The following is a 22794-nucleotide window of genomic DNA, read 5'->3' as shown; positions in this document are numbered from 1 at the left end:
TTACACTAGTGATATTATTTTAGTTCACAAACAAATAATAATGTAAGGTCATATGACCCTCATTTTTAATTTTAAGTGACCTTGAGATTTTGAAAATATTGGCACTGGACTGGGGTTTGAGGACCAATTCCAATTTTTCTCTGGATTTAAACCTTTAGAAATTATACTGTCCATCATTTTGTTGTTTTATCATGATGCCAAACTCCTCCAGGTCTTTACGAACAGCGTGATCCTAATTATTAGTGAAAGGGAATTTCATAGTTGACACCTCTTTGTGTGAGGTCAATGATGATGATGTGCATGGCGTTTGAGACCCAGGCAGCGCAGAATTATTCGTCATGTTACCTTTAGCAAACATTTGTACATTTTGCTACTGGTGAAGAAACAAATATTTCATGTCTATTTGCGCCTATAAGCACTAGCGAAAGGTGCCAGGTTCAAATCCCTGCTAGGCAAAAATCATTTGTATTGTCATTTCACGTTCCAATATCATGATATTAGTGAAGATATTTAATATCTGACATCTGACTGTGCTTCGTAAATTTGTATGGATACTGGGTTCTACTCCCTGCCCATCACCAAAACTTTACTTCATTGTGTTTCACACTCGTGTGTTGCACTTTATTACATATGTTTCATGGTTACATCTCAGGAGCAATATAAGCTTCATGAGGTTTCCGTTACAGTGCTAAACATGTCATCATTTGTTTCCAGGTTTGGACACTCGGCCTTGCAAACTGATACTAGTGAACACTTAATATTTTGTGTCTCTTTATGCCTAGTCGAGTCTCAATCAGACACGTAAGCTTTGTTTGGTAAACATTGGGTTCAAATTTGTATCACAAACAAAATCTCATCATGTTATTTAATGAGTGGGATAAGATATCTGTAGTGTCACTGGGAGATGAAAAAGCTTGCACAGGATAGAGTAGCATGGAGAGCTGCATCAAACCAGTCTCAGGACTGAAGACCACAACAACAACAACAGTGTCACTTATTGTATAGAAGTTTAATTTACAAGCATTCAGTACTTTCTCAGCTGTTATAATGCATTTTCTGTTATTTGTTGCGTGATGGTATTGGTTTACATCTGGACTGACTGCCATAAAGAGCAGTGGTCTCTAATAGTCTTGTGTGCTACCCATTGTGTACAGTGAAACATCTGTAGTGCACACGGTATAGAGGACCCGCAACACAGCTATGCTGTGTTGGTTGCTTACCGTCAGATGCGGCCAACACTTTGGAAGTCAGGGTTGGCCCACTTTTTGTGCTGTCTAGTGTACATCATACATGTCTGGAGAACCTTCAACTTTGTAAAAATGATACAAAATCAAAATGTACAGGGCTATTACAAATGATTGAAGCGATTTCATAAATTCACTGTAGCTCCATTCATTGACATATGGTCACGACACACTACAGATACGTAGAAAAACTCATAAAGTTTTGTTCGGCTGAAGCCGCACTTCAGGTTTCTGCCGCCAGAGCGCTCGAGAGCGCAGTGAGACAAAATGGCGACAGGAGCCGAGAAAGCATATGTCGTGCTTGAAATGCACTCACATCAGTCAGTCATAACAGTGCAACGACACTTCATGACGAAGTTCAACAAAGATCCACCAACTGCTAACTCCATTCGGTGATGGTATGCGCAGTTTAAAGCTTCTGGATGCCTCTGTAAGGGGAAATCAACGGGTCGGCCTGCAGTGAGCGAAGAAACAGTTGAAAGCGTGCGGGCAAGTTTCACGTGTAGCCCGCGGAAGTCAACGAATAAAGCAAGCAGGGAGCTAAACGTACCACAGCCGACGGTTTGGAAAATCTTACGGAAAAGGCTAAAGCAGAAGCCTTACCGTTTACAATTGCTACAAGCCCTGACACCCGATGACAAAGTCAAACACTTTGAATTTTCGGCGCGGTTGCAACAGCTCATGGAAGAGGATGCGTTCAGTGCGAAACTTGTTTTCAGTGATGAAGCAACATTTTTTCTTAATGGTGAAGTGAACAGACACAATGTGCGAATCTGGGCGGTAGAGAATCCTCACACATTCGTGCAGCAAATTCGCAATTCACCAAAAGTTAACGTGTTTTGTGCAATCTCACGGTTTAAAGTTTACAGCCCCTTTTTCTTCTGCGAAAAAAACGTTACAGGACACGTGTATCTGGACATGCTGGAAAATTGGCTCATGCTACAACTGGAGACCGACAGCGCCGACTTCATCTTTCAACAGGATGGTGCTCCACCGCACTTCCATCATGATGTTCGGCATTTCTTAAACAGGATATTGGAAAACCGATGGATCCGTCATGGTGGAGATCATGATCAGCAATTCATGTCATGGCCTCCACACTCTCCCGACTTAACCCCATGTGATTTCTTTCTGTGGGGTTATGTGAAAGATTCAGTGTTTAAACCTCCTCTACCAAGAAACGTGCCAGAACTGCGAGCTCACATCAACGATGCTTTCGAACTCATTGATGGGGACATGCTGCGCCGATTGTGGGAGGAACTTGATTATCGGCTTGATGTCTGCCGAATCACTAAAGGGGCACATATCGAACATTTGTGAATGCCTAAAAAAACTTTTTGAGTTTTTGTATGTGTGTGCAAAGCATTGTGAAAATATCTCAAATAATAAAGTTATTGTAGAGCTGTGAAATCGCTTCAATCATTTGTAATAACCCTGTACTTAAGTACAATATACTGAGTTATTAAGAGGTTTATTTAAACAATAATATTGCAATTGTAGCTGCTTCTAATGTACATATGCATCACTGAAGTTTAACACAATAAGATTGGTGTATTTCAAAAAATACAAGAATGTTTTTGTAAACTGGATTCTTTGCAATGCAATACTTAATGAATTTCTTGGTTTCACATCTCTCATAATTGTTTCTTTTTTTAATAATGGTAAGCAACAATAATCAGCAGTAATGCAACTAGAGGCACAATACAGTAAAATTTTTGGCAAAGATAGATAAACTGAATGAACTATGGTCCTACTGAAGTTATAGACACAGTATTTTCATGATATAAATTAAGAAGAGAATGAAACAATTAGTATTGTATGAGGGGTCCCCCTTTACTACTAATAGGTTTTCTACTTGCACTATTTTGTGTCATTGTATCCCATTAAATGATAACTATAGACTATATTGTGTCCTTTGTCACTGTTGCAGCACAATGCTAACCTGACCAGAAAGAACATTTTGTTATACATACACAAAAATTGAGTAATTTCAATAAAATTGAACCGTCAGGTGGCTTGCGGAGTATGGATGTAGATGTAGATGTAGAAAATGTACATGATGCTCATAGCATAACTGAAATTACAGTCCTAAAAAATTTCCATAAAAATTAATAATCATAATACTGCACAAGTTTTTGTACAGTCTGGAACTTGCCTGCTCTCAAACTATAGTCAGTTGGTGACACACTCTTGATTTAATAACTTTCAAATTAAGCACCACACATAGAATTTTTCCATTTGGGGAAGATTTAACAGATACTTGACTTTAGATTGAGACCGTATGATTGATGTTACAAACTGCCCATTGATATTGTTGAAGCAGTTCTCGAGGACTGAGATATCAGTGTTATGAATGACAGCAACTCAGCCAGTAAAAAAAGTTCATATTATGTTCAGGCAACATATGAGCCGCAAATGAGTCAGACAGTAGTCTTCCAAGTTGACTGCAGCACTAAAGGAGAGGGGAGGGGGCAGAGGGGGGGGGAGGGGGGAATGGAAGCTAAGTAAATGTCAGTGTCCTGTGCTCAAAAGCAAGTCAGTACCAGTTTCTGTGTTTTCAGTATCTGCATTTTTGGTGTTGTTTCAAATGGGAAGATTAGGGTTTGAAGTATTTCTGACAATGATGTCATTAGAGATGGATTTTTGTTTTGCTGTATGATCTTACAGCCGTTCCGTGTGAAACAACAAATTCTTTCATTAAGTATACTGTTGTTTGACTAATTTACCAAAATTACTGTTGCATTTCAGTTGGAGGCTCTTTAGTGCTGCAGTCAATGGTTTCCTGCTATGCACATTTCTTATCGCTACACACATTGGCAATAAGCTAACTTCAATGTAGTAATACAGCAGCACTTTTCATGTGATTGAATCACAATCTGTTTGTGATTAGGAATTACAAATGCAACTACAGTAAAACTACAACTCTGTTAGAAATCAGAAATTACAATGAAGACAATTGCAGTAGGGGAATTACAGTAATAAAACACACTTGATTCTCTTGGCATGTAAAACTTGATGTGGCAAGATATCTGAGTGTGTTATTTAAAAGGATGTCATGATAAAATATTTTGAATATCTGCATTACAGTAATGTTTTCAATTGGAAGTGTCATTTCTGATCATTTGGTATCTGAATTTATGGTACCACTACACAAAAGTAGATACTAGGAAATTACAGAGAAAGATAATTCAGTGATTTAACTGAAACTTATTTAATTTAATGGTAGAGTCCTCATGAATAACACAAAAGTCAGAAGTATGTAATACTGGATAAAAAAATTTTGCTCTGATTAAATGTGTTATAGGTTTAAATACTATGATTAAAATTAACAGCCAAGTTCTGGAGCAGGTTTTCCCTAAAATCAACCAGCTAAGTTACAATCAAACACAAAGAACAGAAAAAATACTATAATTTATAATAAACTGGCTGAAACTAGGATTCACTTGCAATACATTGTCTTAAACATATGTCATGATGATTTTACAGGCATTGGCAGTACTGTTTCTGCAATGTGATGGTCTTGACAATTTTTTTTTTGCACCAACACACTTTTCCACTTATTTATTTTCACGCTATCAGGTCATTGTTCATTTTTCAATGAGAGCAAGTGAACACTGTCGATGGTGTCTTGCAGCCAGCAATGCCACCTGACTAAACTTCTCTCCTTTTATCTCTTATTTCCTCTGTTTACTTTTCTTGTTCCTCAACAATATTTTTTTCAACATTTTCTTTCTCAGATCTCCTGTCTTTCCTCCTGACACTCTTACTTGTTTCTTTTCTGTCATGCCTCCTCAGTATGCTTTCTTTCTAATGTTTTCCATTCTTGGGCACACTGCCAGCTGACATTGCCACCTCACCTTTCAATACTGGATTCATCCTAGTTTGATGCTTGGTTTGTTTAAAAGAGGGGGGAAGGGACCAAACTGCAAGGTCATTGGAGAAAGGAAAAACCACAAGAACGACGGAAGTCCAACAAACACTTAAATGGACAAAAGGGGACAAGAAAACCACAGAAACACAAGAAACAGGTAGAAGAGATTAAAACGACAAAACAGATTACCATGGCTGGCTGATCATCAGAATAAAAAGGTGAAGCCAGCCACTTTGCAACACATTAAAACCTCCACCCTAAAAGCACTGTGGGGGCAGGACACAGAGAGACAAAGGACATGCGATAAAACTTAGATCAAATGATAAAACCCACCCTCACGAATAAAACATAAAACTAAATCAGCCTATGAGGCGTTGCCAGATAAAATTAGCGGCAACGAGTCTGGTAACCCAAGATTTTGTTGCAGGGCAGTCAAAGCGGAACAGTGCACTGAGGAGAGAGGGGGGGGGGGGGAGGGGGGGGTTGTCTTCACAGTGCAGGAGGTAGCCGTGGGTCGCTCAAACGTGGCCAATGTGGAGCCAGCAGAGAACCACAGAGTCCCTACAAGAGGCCCGCATGAAGGACTGGCACGTATTTGCAGTCTCCTTAATGGCACACAGTTTGTTTTGCGTACTGAGACTATGCCATTCCATCTCCCAAAGGCGAAAAAACTGGTGGTGTAAAAACGAACGCAGGTCAGTTATTGGAATGCTGATCTCCATAAGCAGTTTCCGTGTAGCTTGTTTGGCCAGCCTGTCAGCAAGTTTGTTGCCTGGGATTCCAACGTGTCCTGGAGTCAACACAACCACCACTGAACAACTGGACCGTTCCAGGGCATAGATGGGCTCCTGGATGGTCGATACCAAAGGATGACGAGGGTAGCAGTGGCCAATAGCTTGTAGGCCGCTCAAGGAGTCAGTACACAGAAGAAACGACTCCCTAGGGCATGAACGGATGTACTCAAGAGCACGAGATATAGCCTCCAGCTATGAAGTGAAAACACTGCAGCCACTGGGCAAGGAATGCTGTTCAATATGTCCTCCATGGACATACACGAAGCCGACATGACCATCAACCATCGAGCCATTGGTGTAAACCACTTCATGGTCTCTTAACATATCAAGAATCGAGAGGAAGTGGCAGCAGAGAGCAGCGAGGTAAGCTGAGCCCTTTGGGCCATGTGAAAGGTCCAGGCAAAGCAGCGGCCTAGGTGTACGCCATGGAGGTGTACGCGAATGGACCTTGAGTATAGATGGGAAAGGTAAAGACTCCAGTTCAGATAGAAGGGATCGGGCATGAACTGCAATTGTAAGCCCTGACCTGGGCTACCGATGCGGGAGATGAAACACCGTGGGTGGGAAAAGGACACGGTAATTTGGATGCACAGGAAAACTACCAACGTGTGCAATGTAACTGGCGAGAAGTTGCGCACACCTGACTTGCAATGGAGGGACTCCAGCCTCTGCCAGGACGGCACACGTCTTTGGGCCAAAAACTGGAAGCCGTGGGCTAGAGCCCATGACAGCGCCTTGTGGATGGCTCACTGTAGGTGCCACTCAGCAACACCAGTACCGGTGGAGAAGTACGAAATGCAGAAGTCATCTGCATACAGAGATGGTGAGACAGACGGCCCTAGAGCTGCTGCTAGACCATTAATGGCCACTAAAAATAGAAATACACTCAATACAGAGCCCTGCGGGACCCATTCTCCCGGATTATTGGGGGGGAGGGGGGGGGGGGGGCTATGGGAGGCACCAACTTTAACATGGAAATTACGAACCAACAGGAAATTCTGGATCAAAATCAGGAGCGAGCCTTGGAGACCCCACTCGTATAATACGGCAAGGGTACGATGTCGCCAGGTGGTGTCATACACTTTTCGTAAATCAAAAAAGACGGCAACAAGGTGTTGGCATCTGGAAAAGTCTGTTCGGATGGCAGACTCAAGGGACACAAGATCATCAGTGATAGAGCTAACCAGGCGAAAACCACCCTGGCACGGAGCCAGTAGGCCACATGACTCCAGGACCCAACCCAATCACCAACACACCATACATTCCAGCAGCTTACAAAGAATGTTGGTGAGGCTGATGGGCCAATAGCTATCCACATCAAGGGGGTATTTGCCAGGTTTGAGCAGTGGAATGATGGTGCTCTCTCACCGTTGTGATCAAAAGACGCCATCGCACCAGATCCGGTTGAATATCATGAGGAGGTGTCGCTTTTAGTCAAACAAGAGATGTTTAATCATCTGACTGTGGATCCAGTCTGGTCCAGGAGCTGTGTCGGGGCAATGTGCAAGGGCACTGAAGAGCTCCCACTCTGTAAATGGGGTATTAAAGGGTTCACTGCGGCATGTAGTGAACGAGAGGACTTTCCCTTCCATCCGCCATTTGAGAGTGCGAAAGGCTGGAGGGTAATTCTCCAATGCAGAGGCACAAGCATAGTGCTCAGCAATCACGTTTGTGCCAGTAGATAACACGCCATTTATGTTAACACCGGGAACACCTGTTGGGGTATGGTATCCAAAAACTCATTTGATCTTTGCCCAGACTTGGGAAGGTGACATACGGCACCCAATGGTCGAGATGTATCTCTCCCAGCACTCCTGTTCCCGTCCTTTGGTAAGCTGGTGAATGCGGGCATTGAGCCGTTTAAAGGCTAGAGGCGCTGCAGGGAAGGGTGCCAATTATGCCGCTACAGAGCTCGCCGACGCTCCTTAATTGCCTCAGCGACCTCCGGCGACCACCATGGGACTGTCTTTCACCGGGGGCACCCTAAAGAATGAGGGATCGCATTTTCTGTTGCAGAAATGATCATTGTAGTTACCTGCTCAACCACCACATCAATGTTACCATGTGGGGGAGATTCAACAGTGACAGCAAAGGTGAAAGCCTTGTTTAAAGCCCATCTGGGCAGGCATCCGTGGGCATGAGACCAGAGGAGTGACAGGAAGATGGGGAAGTGGTCACTACCACAGAGGTCGTCATGTGCTCTCCAGTGGATAGATGGGAGAAGGCCAGGACTGCAAACCGAGAGATCAAGGGCCGAATATGTGCCATGTGCCACATTGAAATGTGTGGGGGCACCTGTATTTAAGAGGCAGAGTTCAAGATGTGACAGTAAATTTTCGACAAATCTGCCTTGGCCAGTAAGCATGGTGCCATCCCACAAGGGGTTATGAGTATTAAAATCTCCCAAAAGTAGGAAAGGTTTAGGGAGTTGATCAATCAGTGCAGCCAATGCATTAAGGGGTACTGCACCATCTGGAGGAAGATACATGTTGCAGACAGTTATTTCCTGTGCCATCCTTATCCTGACAGCCACAGCTTCAAGAGGGGTTTGAAGGGGCACAGGTTCACTGCATATCGAGTTCAGGACATAGACAAACTCCACCTGACACTCTGTTATAGTCACTACGGTTCTTGTAATATCCCCTATAGCCGCAGGGGGCAGAGGTCCGCGTTGCCTGGAACCAGGTTTCCTGGAGGGCAATGCAGAAAGCAGGTGTAAAACTTAATAGCTGCTGCACCTCAGCCAGGTGGTGGAAAAAACCGCCTCACTTCCACTGGAGGATGGCGTTACCGTGAGGCTGGGAAGGCATGACGCACACAAGGAGGCAGGTTATGCTTCAAGGTCACCTGCTGCCACTGATTGAGTATTTTTAACCATTTCTATGGTGGATGAGGCATCAGTGACATGCAGGTCCACAAGGGACACTAAGATCTCCACCTCATCTTCAGATGCTGAATTGGTAGGGAGTAGTGGTGTTGGGGTCATTCTTCCTAGTTTGCTTGCTCTCTCACTTCTCTTTAGGGGCTTGCTGGGAAGATTCCTCTGAAGCAGCTTCAGGCATGGAGGAAGACCATGAAGCTTTTCGTCCAGCAGCTGTTGGCTCCTTGAGCCACTGGCAAATGTCTGCCATGGCATTAGTGGAGACCTTGGGAGAGAGGGCCCCAATAGACCCCTTCAACATGAGAGGAGCTGGAGGAGGCTGTTGTTTCTCTGGCAGGGGGGTGGGGACGGATGTCCCCTGCATTTGGAGGGGCCTTGCTCCTGAAGTAGGTGCTTTGGGAGCAATGGAGGAAGATTTGCCCCCTACCACCAAGGGAGCGGATGTATTCTGGTGGCCCAGAGGGTCAACTGTTTGTGGCACAGAGTGAGGAACCACTGGCACTTGGGACGGCAATGGTGATGTAGCTGCAGCAGGTCGATGTCAATAGAATGAGGTTTAGTCTTTCCAATTTACATTTAGCCTCTGTGTAAGTCAACTGGTCCAGGGTCTTGTACTCCATGATTTTCCGTTCCTTTTGGAGCAGTTGGCAGTCTGGCAAGCAGGGGGAGTGGTGCTCTCCACAGTTGACGCAAGTGAGAGGAGGCACACATGGAGTATCTGGGTGCAGTGGATGCCGCAGTCTCGACATGTGGCGCTGGAAGTGCAGTGGGCAGACATGTGCCCGAACTTCCAGCACTTGAAGTACCACGTAGGGGGAGGGACGTATGGTTTAATGTCACAATGGTAAACTATCACCTTGACGTTTTCAGGCAATGAAGCACCCTCAAAGGCCAAGATGAAGGCACTGGTAGCAACCCTGTTGTCTTTGGGTCACCTGTGATTGCGCACTGGATGACATGAACACCCCGTCATTCTAAATTGGCGCGGAGCTCGTCGTCAGACTGCAAGAGGAGATCATGATGGAAAATGATCCCCTGGACCATGTTGAGGCTTTTATGGGGAGTGACTGAAACACGGATATCACCCAGCTTGTCACAGACGAGTAACACTCAGGATTGGGCTTGGGATGCTGTCTGAATCAAGACTGCGCTGTTTTGCATCTTGGACAGGGCTGCCACTTCTCCAAACTTATCCTCTAAGGTGTTCAATGAAAAATTGAAGCTTAGTAGGTAGAAGAGAGTCCCCATCAGTTCTGCTACAGACTAAAAACCGAGGTGAATATGGCTCTCTCCCTTCTGTATCCCTACGTTCCTCCCACCATGGTGTAGCAAGGGAGGGAAACGATTTAGGGTCATACCAGTTGGCATTGTATTCAATCTTGCCCTTCTTAGAGACTGCTGGCGCTGTACGATCACCAGCAAGAGATGACTTAGTGCGCTTCATTGCGGGTCATCCCACCAAAGCAAAGGCCAACTGGCATGATGGCCGTTGCCGGGAGTCCTGATGCCCCAGAAAGACAGGAATCTACTCCTTGGCATACGTGGGGACTTGACAGCTCAGGCATCAGCAGTGCGATTCCTGTGTTGTCAGGTGGCTACCACCAAATGGGTACATGACAGCCCCACATAACGGACTGGCTACCGTGCTGGATATTGGTCACAGAGAAATACAATATTGTCATGGGGGCAAAAGAGGACAGGAGACAACGGAAGAAGATGACATACCCCGGAAAGTGTCCTCACCCAAAAAGTTGAATCGGAGGTGGAGATGCAATGCTGTGACAAGAGATTTGGAAGTGGCAGGTCAAACCATAGAATGGGACCTGAACTCATAGGGCCAAAAAGTGAGAGACTCCTTTTAGTCACCTCTTACAACAGGCAGGAATACCTCAGGCCTATTCAAACCCTCAGACCTGCAGGAGGGCCTAGTTTGATGCTTTGATTCATATGCCACTCCTAACGCCACCTCCACACTGCTCCACCTGTCACTATAGATCAGTAGAAAATGTTTCTAATATCTGAATGTTATGCAATGGCTAATGTTACTAGGCTATAGGAGTCAATGTAGCTTCTTTTACCCCTTATTATCTTTCTTTGTCCTTGGTTCTTTATTTCTGTCAAGTAATGTTTTGTCTCTGCATGTTGGTCTAGGAAGCTGACAAACTTGCCATGTTGAAACCTGCATTGTGGATTTTTTTTATATACCCACTGTTAGTCAACTTAGAAAAAAATGCATACACAAAATAGGTGCTGTTAACACGAAATGGAAGTCAGTCATGCAAGCACTGATGCATCAATTGAATGCAGTCAAAAGATAACAAAATATCTGGAGCGAAATACAAATTTTCATCTATAACTTTCTTTCCAAATTGGTATAAACTACATGCACACAAAAATGAAATTCGTGGCACATTTACAGCACGAACATAAAGGATGACAATTGACAGCTCTGCAGGTAGCAGACATATTTCCATGTTTTTACAGAAAACTGGGCCATAGTTAGGACTGAGTCTTGTATAATATCAGCATATTTTGAAGAGTGTTCTTCATATTTAATCATATTTTGAACTTGGAGAGAGGAAAAAAATAGTGTGATAATGCTTTCAACTTCAGAATATCACAGTGATAGTCTGAACACTGCATAAATCTGTCAATAGCAATTTTCCATTCTAATGTTCCGTAAAATACATTTCACAGACACAAAAATTATCAGTCTGCTGCTAGAAGTACTTTCGTCGTACTAGATGAAACCTGCAGTATCTGTACATATTTGTCACTGTGAGTTCAAAATGCAACTGATAATGATGCAGAATTTTTATTACCTAACCAAGAATCTAGAATAAGGTGTTTGTTTTCAGAAAATGGGAAAAAGCATGGTACATGAAAAAATATAACATAGTTATTTTGCATTTTTCTGTCTGCCGCAAAACTTTCTGTGCAGAACAATGCTCTTTTCACACATAGTGGAACGTTTCTGGTCAATTCTTAAAGGGAAACAAATAACATAGTTAACAATGAACCATCCAGACCAATCACGGGTATTATTGTGTATGAATGTGTGGGTGCAGACATGAACACAGTTATCTTTATATGTTTTTCATCTTTGAATTAAAGCCTTCTTTTACCCTGCATTTCATTTTTAAAATTAGACTATTCTGCAATGTACACAAAAGATTCACTAAAACCAATGATATTATTCTTTGCATCTGTAACAGTCACCTTACAATTGAGCCAGCAGCCTCACCTCAGCTAACACAATGGTTCTCGTGAGATCATTGCAGTTACGCAACGTCTGTTGTGGCCAGTACTTGGATGGATAACTACCTGGATACATCATGTGCTATTGGCTGCTTCCCCTTTACCTTTATAGCAAAGGAGAAGAGGGGTGGTGGCGTAAAGTCCCTGATCAGAAGTCTTTGCGCCACTGTCCTGGACGAAATTCCAGATTTCTCATACCGTGAGGGCATGTAAAAATGTTGTTGTTGATCTGTCTGTCTCATGGGGACATTAAGCTCAGAGGCACCACCAGTGCTATTTGAGAGTAGTAGGCTATGTGCCGGCATTGGGTTTGTTGGTTGGTTTGGAGGAGAGGACCAAACAGCAATGTCATCAGTCCCCACAAATCTAGCACAAACATGACACCATACTCCATACACACCTGTTACAGTCACCTACACTCACCAGATACAGTGAAACACACAACTCTTGACTTTCACAAAGGAAAGGTGCCAATGTGCACAAGGGATAGGAAAAACTCTTCAAATTAGGCGGCTGAACCTGCCCTTCAGGGTCCCCCAACCAATCATGCCATATGACTTGACTTTAAAATTAGTTCACCCAATGCTCTATCTTTGTTTGACATGGTAATTTTAATTTCAGATTCTTCTTTTGGAGATGAATTAATCAAATGTGGCAATACCACTCACAAGTTCTTCAGGAGTACAACTATCTTTAGTTTCTTCACCATTAGTGAGTTTGCAATATGTAACACTGGGTGCTTCAGTCATTCCTAATTGTATATCTACAGTATATAAAGATTCATCTAAAAGTTTAACTACCATTTCACACACGACATAATTTTCACCCATTTTCTGTTGATAGCTTCAGTTGGTGTCTGTTACATATATCCACAGCAAATAGCAAAACATTCACAGTGATCACATCACCTGCATTGCATAATATTTTTTGGAGTCATCGGTATGGTTAGAATGAAGCTTCAAACATTTACCAAAAATTAAAAGAAAGTAGAGCAAAAAATGAATACTAGCATCTATTTTACACATGCCTTGGATCAAGTTCACTCTTCAAAGAGCATCATGCTGGCTGGCTGCAATTCACCGAGCATGAGCAGCGCGTACACAATAACAGTTGTTCATTATAGCCATGTGTCTCCATCTCTTAGTTGCAGGTGCCAAGTCAGAAAATAGCAGTTTTCTCATTTTTTTTCAGTAACTTCCAGTGCATATTGGCAGGTGAAATTCATGTGTATTTCAGGAGGTGATAAGTAGCTGCAGGGAAAACAATTATGATAGGTATTGATAGCTAACAGTGGCAAAAAAATTAAGACAGTTTTCAACAAGACATATCATAACATTCCCTTGTGAGACATTTCCAAATAAGTTACAGTAAATCAGCAAGGCCCCATCGTATTTTCAGCATGGTTAATAAATTGTGGGGAAGCGGTGTATCATACACACACTGAAATGATTTGTTACAGTAAGTAATTTTCATCAACTTCAGTTTATCTTGAGGAAGTCTGCCTCAGTCATGACTGCACTATTCTTCTCATCAAAGACTCCAATTAGATTCTTCATTAAAGGAAGGTTCTTCTCTATATACCAGTTCCAGAAATAAGAAGTTTTTGTACTCTGCCTGGCAATTTCTTGATCATATTGTTTTACAACTTTTGATTATATTGTTTTACAACTTGGTCTGTTTCACAGACTAAATTATCTTCATCTGCTTACATGTTTTACCTTCATCTATTCTTAATGGTGTTACCAGCTATAAGGTGTTGCATGAGCAATGTGTGTGAGGTATGTTTTTGTAAACTGTTTATCTTTCATAACAAACAACTATCTGCCACATCAACATTAGCTGTCTTACCATGTAAAACAACACAGAACTGTCCGTGATATGTCCACGTAGTTTACAGTTCACAATCGATTGTCAAAGGAGTATTACTCATTACAAGAACTTTTAGACACACATTTAATGCATGGTGCAACAGGATGTAGTGCCCAGAAAGTTGAATGAATAAAAAAAAGGAATGTTCCGCAGTATTATCATCATTGGAAGAAATTTATGATCATGGCTACAAATGTACAAGGAACTTGTTTGCTCAGGCCATAGAGAGCTGGCCAAGAAACAGATATTCTTTCCGGACATTTGAGTCCTTACCTCAAAGTTTCCAGATTAGGATAGGATAATCTTATCATCAGTGCAATTTTAATCATACAGACTTGGGACACATCGTATATAGAGTAAGTTATTACACATAAGATAGCATTTCTACTGCAAAACACTACCCAATGCCCTGAGAAATAGGTAAGTGCCTTACCTGTCCTGGTGTAAGTGCTCTCAGACTTTCCGCAAGTTCTATCAGAATATCATTTTTGTTGATAAATGAGACCTTGCATGGAGTCAGTGGTTTTGTATGTTGGAAACGGAACATACACTTCAACACTCCATTTTTCCTTAGAGATTTTGGGACTGAATGAATCCAGTTCATTCCAGATGCCAGCATGAATTTGGAATAGAGACAGGGATGGTCTGTACCTGCAGCCTGAAAAAATCATTGGTACAATAAGCACTTTGGAAAACATTAAACATTGGTATGTTATCACATGATCTTTACATATTTTGTATTCTGATGGGAAGTTCCTTTTACATATGGTTCCATCAAAAGTCTAAAAAGGGAGGAAATGAAACTTGTTGAGATCCATAATCCACATAAATTAAGTTCCTGTCTGTTAAACAAGCTCCGTCACAGAAGAAGCTTAGAGTTGGATCTAAGGGGACTTCATGGAAACTGCATACAAAAAAATGTCAATAATGATTGACTACAAACATTGTTAATAACAGAAAACACTTAAAATTTGATGACTTAAGTGTGCTCAGGTGCACAAACCTCTACAAAAATTATCAGAACAATCTCAACCTGAAATAGTTGTATGAATGTTGGGTGAGGTGATTTCTCTGTGGCAAAGCATGAATAATGCATCAGAGGTGATTGGTATTTACTACCAACAAATGTTGCAGATCCTGACATCATTGTATAGATTAATGTTCAGTATGGCAGCCTGTGAAAGAGGGAGGTGCGCTAAACTCAGATAGATTTGTGTACCACACTAATAACTGTTGGACTGGCACACAGGTCAGCTTGCGTATGATTTTTAACTATTTTCTTGCTGACCCAAGTGCAGAGCTAATCTCCAATCTCTACCTCAAAAAGTTATACAACAAATACAAATAGAACAAAGCTCACAGTATCCATGGGAAACGCTATGCACAGGACTTTCCTCACAAAGGAAGGACACCTGGCCACAGAAAAAAGAAGTATAATTACCAAGGCCAGGAAGAGCAGTTGTCTATCGTCAGCGGTGTCTGTCCTGCAGAACAACTACGTAAATTAGAAAAAATGCTGTAGACTTGAATCTGGTGAATGGTAATGAATCATGACACCATTATCACATACTTGAGAATGTATCCCAAAGTAGGTACACATCCAGATAATCCTTGGACCTAGAAATCCCATGCTGCATCAGATACAAGTAGCCATGTGGTCATTAAAATACTATAGTGGCTTCCACAGGCAGCTACCATCAACAACAGGGAATCATGGCATTTTGATATACAACTACAACATTATCATCAAACATGCCAAAAATAAATAGGGTCACAAGGCTTGTTGATGCAATATGTCAATGCAAGGTCCCAAATCATTAACACTATGACCAATAGTATGGCAGATCTGAATTGTTCCATGGTCCATTATCGGATTATCACAAAGATGGTGGAGTTGCACTGATGTTGCCTGGGCGTCTACTAAGTATTTCCATGGATGACTGAGTAAGTGAGCAATTAATTTGATGTGAAATAATACTAACATAAATCAGCATAACACAAAATCCCTTCAACATACAGAAACCAGATGTATCATCACTTTAACAATTGTGAAAGCTGGTCATTCAACAACTGGTTTCTGTAGTTCAACCTGATAAACAGTGTCTGTCTGAAGGTCGATTTCTGGCCGAAGCCAAAGCTGATTAATCAGCTATCACCCTAACCTTCAGCTGAAGACAAAGCCAAAGGTTATGCCCCAAGAAATTCCATTCAAGATTGGCAAAATGTGAATAAAATAATGATTTTTTTAAATATAATATAAACAATTTAATGAGATGATTAAAATTATCTTGCAAACTGTCAGAAATAACAACACTTTGGAATAAGGTCCATTATATTATTTATTTACTTAAAAAAAGTACTTTAACAATTAAAATTGGAAAAATACATAATAAAAGCCAAATGAATATTAACTTTCCATTAGCATTTTAATATCTATCAATGAAAAACAAAATTAATAAATGAAGTTGAACAATCTTATGTAGTAAGCTAAAAATATGAATTTGCCCACATTTACACCCATCATGTTCAATTGTCTGTCTGCATATATCTGTCCCACTGCACTGAACAATTGTTCACTAGGAACACTAGTGGGCAGAGAAGATAAATATATAAGTGTAATTGGGCCTAGATAAGTACATGGACTAGAACCCCAATATTCATAGATGTCGACATTCCTGAGAAGCAACGGTTCTTTTAAATAACATGTTAAGATGTTCTTCACCATTTGTGACTGGTAATGCAAGTTTATCACCTGAATTCCATAAATCATCATCATTTTATGAGGATGCATATTCGATATCTGCACCTGACGCTGAACAGGAAGGGGTTAGCTCATCAATATCTAAGTCCATACGAGCTATTTGACTTGACCTAGACCCATTCTGTTGTAGAAATGATAATATTTCAGTCTTCATGTTCTCCGTTTCATTGCTAGTCCAATACTTCATTTTAAAACATATCTATTAGTGTTGCAATCAATAAATGTGGAGTATTTCTTGCATACGAAACACTGCTGTTAGTCTCACACAACTGTGTCGAACAGTTTTATGTTTTAAGTATCTTCATCTTTTGTAGTCAATTTTGAATTAAGCATGACGATCGATGGTATTATTAAAGATACTGATGAAGAGTTACTTGAAATACCAAGTGTTGCTTGATGAAAGCACTTAAGTACTATCTATCATACAGTAGCTCATTTGTATCCTTTTTCTGCAGTTGGGATTATTATCCCACTGTGTTCTGACATGCATAAATTGACAGCAGTTTTTTGCTCAATGAGTCTTTCCAACATTAAAAAAGTACTATTCCAGTGGGTTTCTTCATCAAGAATCAAAACCTGTTTGGGTAACTCGCATGTTTCTTGAAACTTGTTTGAATATTTTTTTATTATATCCATTACAGCAGTGTCTTTGAATACAACATCATGAATAACTAGCTGCAGCATATGAGCTATGCATCCAATATAAGCAAATTTTCCACAACACATGGCTGCTTGCATATTAAAAGCATTGTCACAGATACCCATGTGGATTTTATTTGTTAAGTTAAATTCGGGAATAATTTGGTTAAGTTTCTGTGAAATATGCTGCCCTGTGTGATCCTGTTTCAAGACACTTGTTGTCAGCATAACTTTTTCCCTTTTGCGGCCTTTAATGAAGTGTGCTGTGCAACTCAGCAATGAGCATGTCTTTGTTGGATTACTCCATATGTCAGTGGTAAAACTGCCCATCCAGCCTTTTCTAAAAAAAGTACAACTTTCCCTTTTACTTTTTCATATTTTGCTGGCATTAAAGTCATTCTAAAGTATTTCTCAGACTTTTTTCCTGTACCTGGATGGTGTGCCAGGGTCAGTCAAATTGAGCCTATGAAATACATCCCCTTCAACAACATTGTATGGTAGCATGTCGACAATAATGAGATCCGTAACACTTTTATCGATTCACAACAATATCAGATGATTATCAGGCCATGGCAGAGCTACTTCTTTTCTTCTTTTCTTAATTGTGTCTTGTAAAGTAGACTGTTTGACTACCTTTTTGCTTACGAAGAGTTAATTGTCTCTAGATCTTTTTTGATCAAACTCTGGTGTTTTTCATTTGTCTTACAATAATCTGCCCATTCACTTTTATGACTTTTTGACAAATTATTTTTAATATTTGTAATGGTCTGTGTTTTTGTTAAGGCACTACCAAGAGACAGTGATTTACTACATACTTTACCAGTTGCTTTCTCACTGTTTCTCCAAAAATATTCCCAGATGGGGTTTAGTCACACAGGAGCCATTATGTACATTTCAGAAAAGATAATAAACAAATAAATCTTTCAACAATCACACCAACCACCTCTAGCCCCAAACTAAGCCGAAGCTTGTACTATGCCAACTAGACAGCATAATACACATACTTAAATACACAGAAAAATCCATGCTACTGATCTAAATGCTCATACTTATCACACCCATATTTATCCATGATATTCGAACCAGCAACCCCTTGGCTTGATAGTTCGGAGCACAAACCACTAGACCCAGGACACTGCGAATATGAATTTTTGATTAATTAAAAATATAATCCATGCACTAATAAGGGTTCGGTCACAGTGCAACTGATGTCGGTCATCAGATTATTTTCGACAGACGTCAACTGATATCATTGGCTGATTGTGTTGTCACAGAGCTTCCAACTGTATTGGTCGATTACATGGGTTTCCATGTTTGCTTTGAATCAGTGAGTGTGGTCTACGAAATGTATATTCCAACTTTTTTTAGCAAGTTTTACACTAAAATACAGATTAATAAAGGCAAGGCAATTCGCAATGGTGAATTTATTCCTACTAGAACAAAAAACAGAAAATTTTGTGTGCTGTTTCAACTTCTCTAAAATTACAAATTTCTTGGGAATTGAAAAGTTAATTTATTATTAGTATTTTTTTTTCACATACTGCTAAAACGATCTGAACAAATAAAACAGTGTAACATCTGAGTATCTACTGTCATTAATATATAAGTATATAAAGATAAAGAAACAGAAAATCGGAACTTCATATTTTGGTGCTTCGAGTATATAGAACAGTAGAATACGCAATACGACACATATCTGTCAGACAAAAGCCCTCTTCTAACCAAATAAATGCTCTTTGGTTTAAAATTAACAATCTTTTTTTGTCAGTTTACAGATGAATTGTCATATTACAACTTAAAACTCTTCATTCCTACGTGAACAAGGACATAAGATCCTAACCTTACAATACATAAATGTAAAGGGAGACAAGAAGAATATTTTGAGCAGCCCATGCATAAAAATGCATTTATTTTCAGAAATTAATTAGAATATAGTGCCTACTGATGCCTGCAGAACAGTGCCAAACATATGTTGCAATAAATCAAAAATTATGGTTCCAAAATGCAGCATAAATTGTTGTTTCTTTAGTGTCAGGGCCAATACTACGATATAAATATTGTTGACCTTAAACTGAAAGAAAATGGCTCTGAGCACTATGGGACTTAACAGCTGTGGTCATCAGTCCCCTAGAACTAAGAACTACTTAAACCTAACTAACCTAAGGACATCACACACATCCATGCCCGAGGCAGGATTCGAACCTGCGACCGTAGCAGTCGCGCGGTTCCGGACTGCGCGCCTAGAACCGCGAGACCACCGCGGCCGGCGCCTTAAACTGAAAGACAACTAAGGAAATGTAAATAAAAATGTGTAATTGTGGAGTTCTTGAGTGTCAGTGTGTGCCCCTCTGTATGTGATGTATCTCAAAGACCTGTGAATATCAACTGGGAACAACGACCACGCTAGAAGTCATAGCATTTAGAATACTGACCTGTATACTTTCTGGTAGAGATTTTCCTTTTTAATTTTATTGAAAATTAAAAAGGAATGTTGCAAAAAATACCTGCATATTCTAATTTACCCCAGCGTGAGGAACGGGCACCAGCTATGTTAAAAATCGGAACAGTATAAATACTAATACGTTATTTTTTTCTGGTAAAGGTTAAACAGGGTACTTTTTGAGATTTTTTTAAATTCCAAAAAGAAGACACACACAGTGTTTCAAACATTGTTCCTTCTTTGCCATTGCTGTTGGTGATAAGCAAATATGATGCAAGTTGAGACGATCAAAATGCACATGTCCAACTTCGAGATACATCGCATGTATATACCCTGTAAAGTTTTTCTAGTTACCTGGGCTGAGACATACACATGGTCACAGCCAACCTAACAAAAAGGTCTTTTCCAAGTATAACTCCTCCTCTTATGATTTTTGAACAGTGTATTCACTATTACTAGCTGAAATTTATTGCAGAACTCAATTAGTCTTTCTCTTCTCTATCCTACTACCAAGACCATATTCTCCAGTATCTCTTTCTTCTATTCCTTCCCCTACTATCGCTGTCCAATTTGTCATGATTATTAGATTGTCATCTCCTTTTACTTACTGAATTACTAATTCAGTGCCCTCATATACACTGATGTCCAAAATTAAATCAACAAACAGCTATTTTCCCATGCTGTGTCTAATTCATGATATAATTATACAAACTGTCAACAGATGTCAGTATGATCATGTTCTGCATGGAAGATGGCATTTCAGTCAATGGAAAACCACACCAATGATGATGTCAGGGCACCCATCAAATGCAGAGTGTTTGGTGGGTAGTCCTACATCCACAGTTGCTGTGAACACTGCACAGAGAAGATGCCTACCAGAGTCTCTGCAGTGGAAGGCCATAGGAATATCAGAAGCAGGACAGTAGCAAACTCATGTGGCCCAATGGCTTAACAGGAATTGTTCTGTTGTTTCTCAGATGTGGTGACAGTTTACAGAGACTGAAACTGTATCACGAAGACCAGGACAACACCGACCACATGTGACATCAGAAAGAGAGGGCCGTTATGTGGCGGGCATGATGGTACTGCCTTAGTACTGCACAGCAACTGGCATCTGTACTCACAGCATCCACTGGTTGTGTTGTATCAAAGCAAATGATGTAGAGAATGCTTCAACAACTTTATTGTCGGAGAGCTGCTGTATGTGTGCCTCTGATGTGTTTTCGCAAAAGGGAACGTCTAGAACGGAGTTGTTCAACATGCCACCTGGACAGTCAAACAGTGGACGAAAGTTCCTTTCACACATGAGTCCCAATTTGGTCTGGAGAGTTGTTCTCAATGGACTCGGATCTGAGGGGAATGTGGAGAATGATTTCGAGATCCAAACATTGTGGAAAGACTGATATTGAGGAGGATTGTGAATGGTGTGGGCAGGGATGATGTTGATCACCCAAACATCTCTTCATGAAATTGTACAGGTGACTCGGAAAGGTTTAACTGCTGAAAGGCATCATGATGAGGACTTGGGGCCTTATGTATGGTTGTTACAAGGTGCTGTGTTCCCAGACTTTGTACTGATGGATGCTAATGCTTGACCTCATATAGCACGAGTAGTTGATGTTTTCTCAAAACAGAAGGTGCTACATGCATTGTGTGGCCTGCTTGTTCTCCTGATTTGAATCCCATAGAGCATGTCAGGGATGCACCAGGGAGACGAGTTGCAATATGTCAGCATCCACTAATCACTCTCCACGACTCAAGCTGCTCCACTGGAAGAATGGGCGTTATTGCCTCAACATGACACTGATGACATTATTCACAGTGTGCTTCATCACTGTCAGGCCTGCATTGTTGCCAGGGATGGTCACACCCCATAGTAAGCACATCAACCAGTTGTCAGAATGTGTGTACAAATCTGTTGAGTTGAAAAAATCTAAAAACATTTTCATCTACTATTATGCATGTCGCAGCTATTTACATTCTGTATTCTTTACATTGTTTCTACTTTGCTATCAACTGTTTATACTGATTTGTGGCAAAATAAACTCAATCTTGCAAAATTTCCATTTGTGCTTTAATTTTCGACACCAGTGTACTTTCTGTGTCTATTCACATTCTGCTTGTATCGACATATACACCTGAAGCATAGTTGTCATCTTTGGTTTGCTGTCAATTCTGATGAGAACAACCCTATCACTGAACTGTTCGCAGTAACTCCCGTCTTTTTGTTGTGCCTGTCTGCAACTCAATGTCTTCTCTATATGATTAACCGCAATAATCCTTTTCATAATATTGTCTCTAACCTACATTCCTACTCTACTGACAATGAATCCTACTTCCATTATACCATTTTCTGCTGCTGCTGCTGCTGCTGCTATCATCCTTTATTTGTCTAACCAGAAATCCTTATGTTCTTTCCATTCCATTTCACTGACACCCCACCCCCGTTCTGCACTGTATCTACACTCAGCCTCTGTATTCGCCTTTCCAAATTTCTAACTTCTCTACCATGTTCAAACCTCTTATATTCCATGCTCCTGATCATAGTATTTTACCTTTTCATTGGCTGTTCAATCTTTTTCTCATGGTTACTTCCCCATTAACAGTCCCTTCTTGAAGATCCGAATATGAAACTAATCTGAATTTATTTTATTTTATTTATTTTTTTCCAATAGAGAGATGATGACAACAATTTTCAATTACAGGTCATGTGTCCTGTGTACACACTCTGAGTGTCTTTAATGTAGTGGTTTCTATTGCCTTCTGCACCCTCATGCCATTGATTATTGCTGATTCTTCTGTCTTTTAAGAGCAGTATCCCATCTCAAAGGCAAAATGTTGCCCTGAAACTCCGTCTGCTCCTCTGCCCTCTATGAAAAGGTTGTTGGCAGAATGAGAATGACTCTTGTACCAAGAGTCTTCGACCACGATTGCTGACAATCTTTATACAAAATTTAATTAGTGGCAAAGTTCAAACTCAGAACATTTTGGTTACTCAAGATAGATAGATATACCCTGGCTTATAACCAGGTTGCTT

At 40.7% G+C, this 22794-nt stretch overlaps 1 protein-coding gene across 3 annotated transcripts in view; it reads right to left on the bottom strand.

Annotated features, from left to right (window-relative positions):
• LOC126470600 (mitochondrial tRNA-specific 2-thiouridylase 1) overlaps positions 1-22794 on the bottom strand; it is a 91010-nt gene that overhangs the window by 3312 nt on the left and 64904 nt on the right. The window contains exons 6-7 of one of the 3 annotated variants that reach the window (XM_050098554.1): positions 14351-14575; positions 13084-13298 (exon numbers count right to left, since the gene is read on the bottom strand). In XM_050098554.1, the coding sequence (XP_049954511.1) occupies positions 13281-13298; positions 14351-14575 (243 nt within the window). In that variant the 3' untranslated portion in view covers positions 13084-13280. Of the gene's footprint in view, positions 1-13083; positions 13299-14350; positions 14576-22794 lie in introns of those variants that run through there. The other 2 variants (XM_050098553.1, XR_007586264.1) reach the window with 2 other exon arrangements.

This window comes from Schistocerca serialis, chromosome 3, assembly GCF_023864345.2.
Source record: "Schistocerca serialis cubense isolate TAMUIC-IGC-003099 chromosome 3, iqSchSeri2.2, whole genome shotgun sequence".
Classification (NCBI taxonomy): Eukaryota; Metazoa; Arthropoda; class Insecta; order Orthoptera; family Acrididae; genus Schistocerca; species Schistocerca serialis.
The sequence above is the reverse complement of the archived record's forward strand: the minus strand, read 5'-3'. Positions and strand labels throughout refer to the sequence as shown.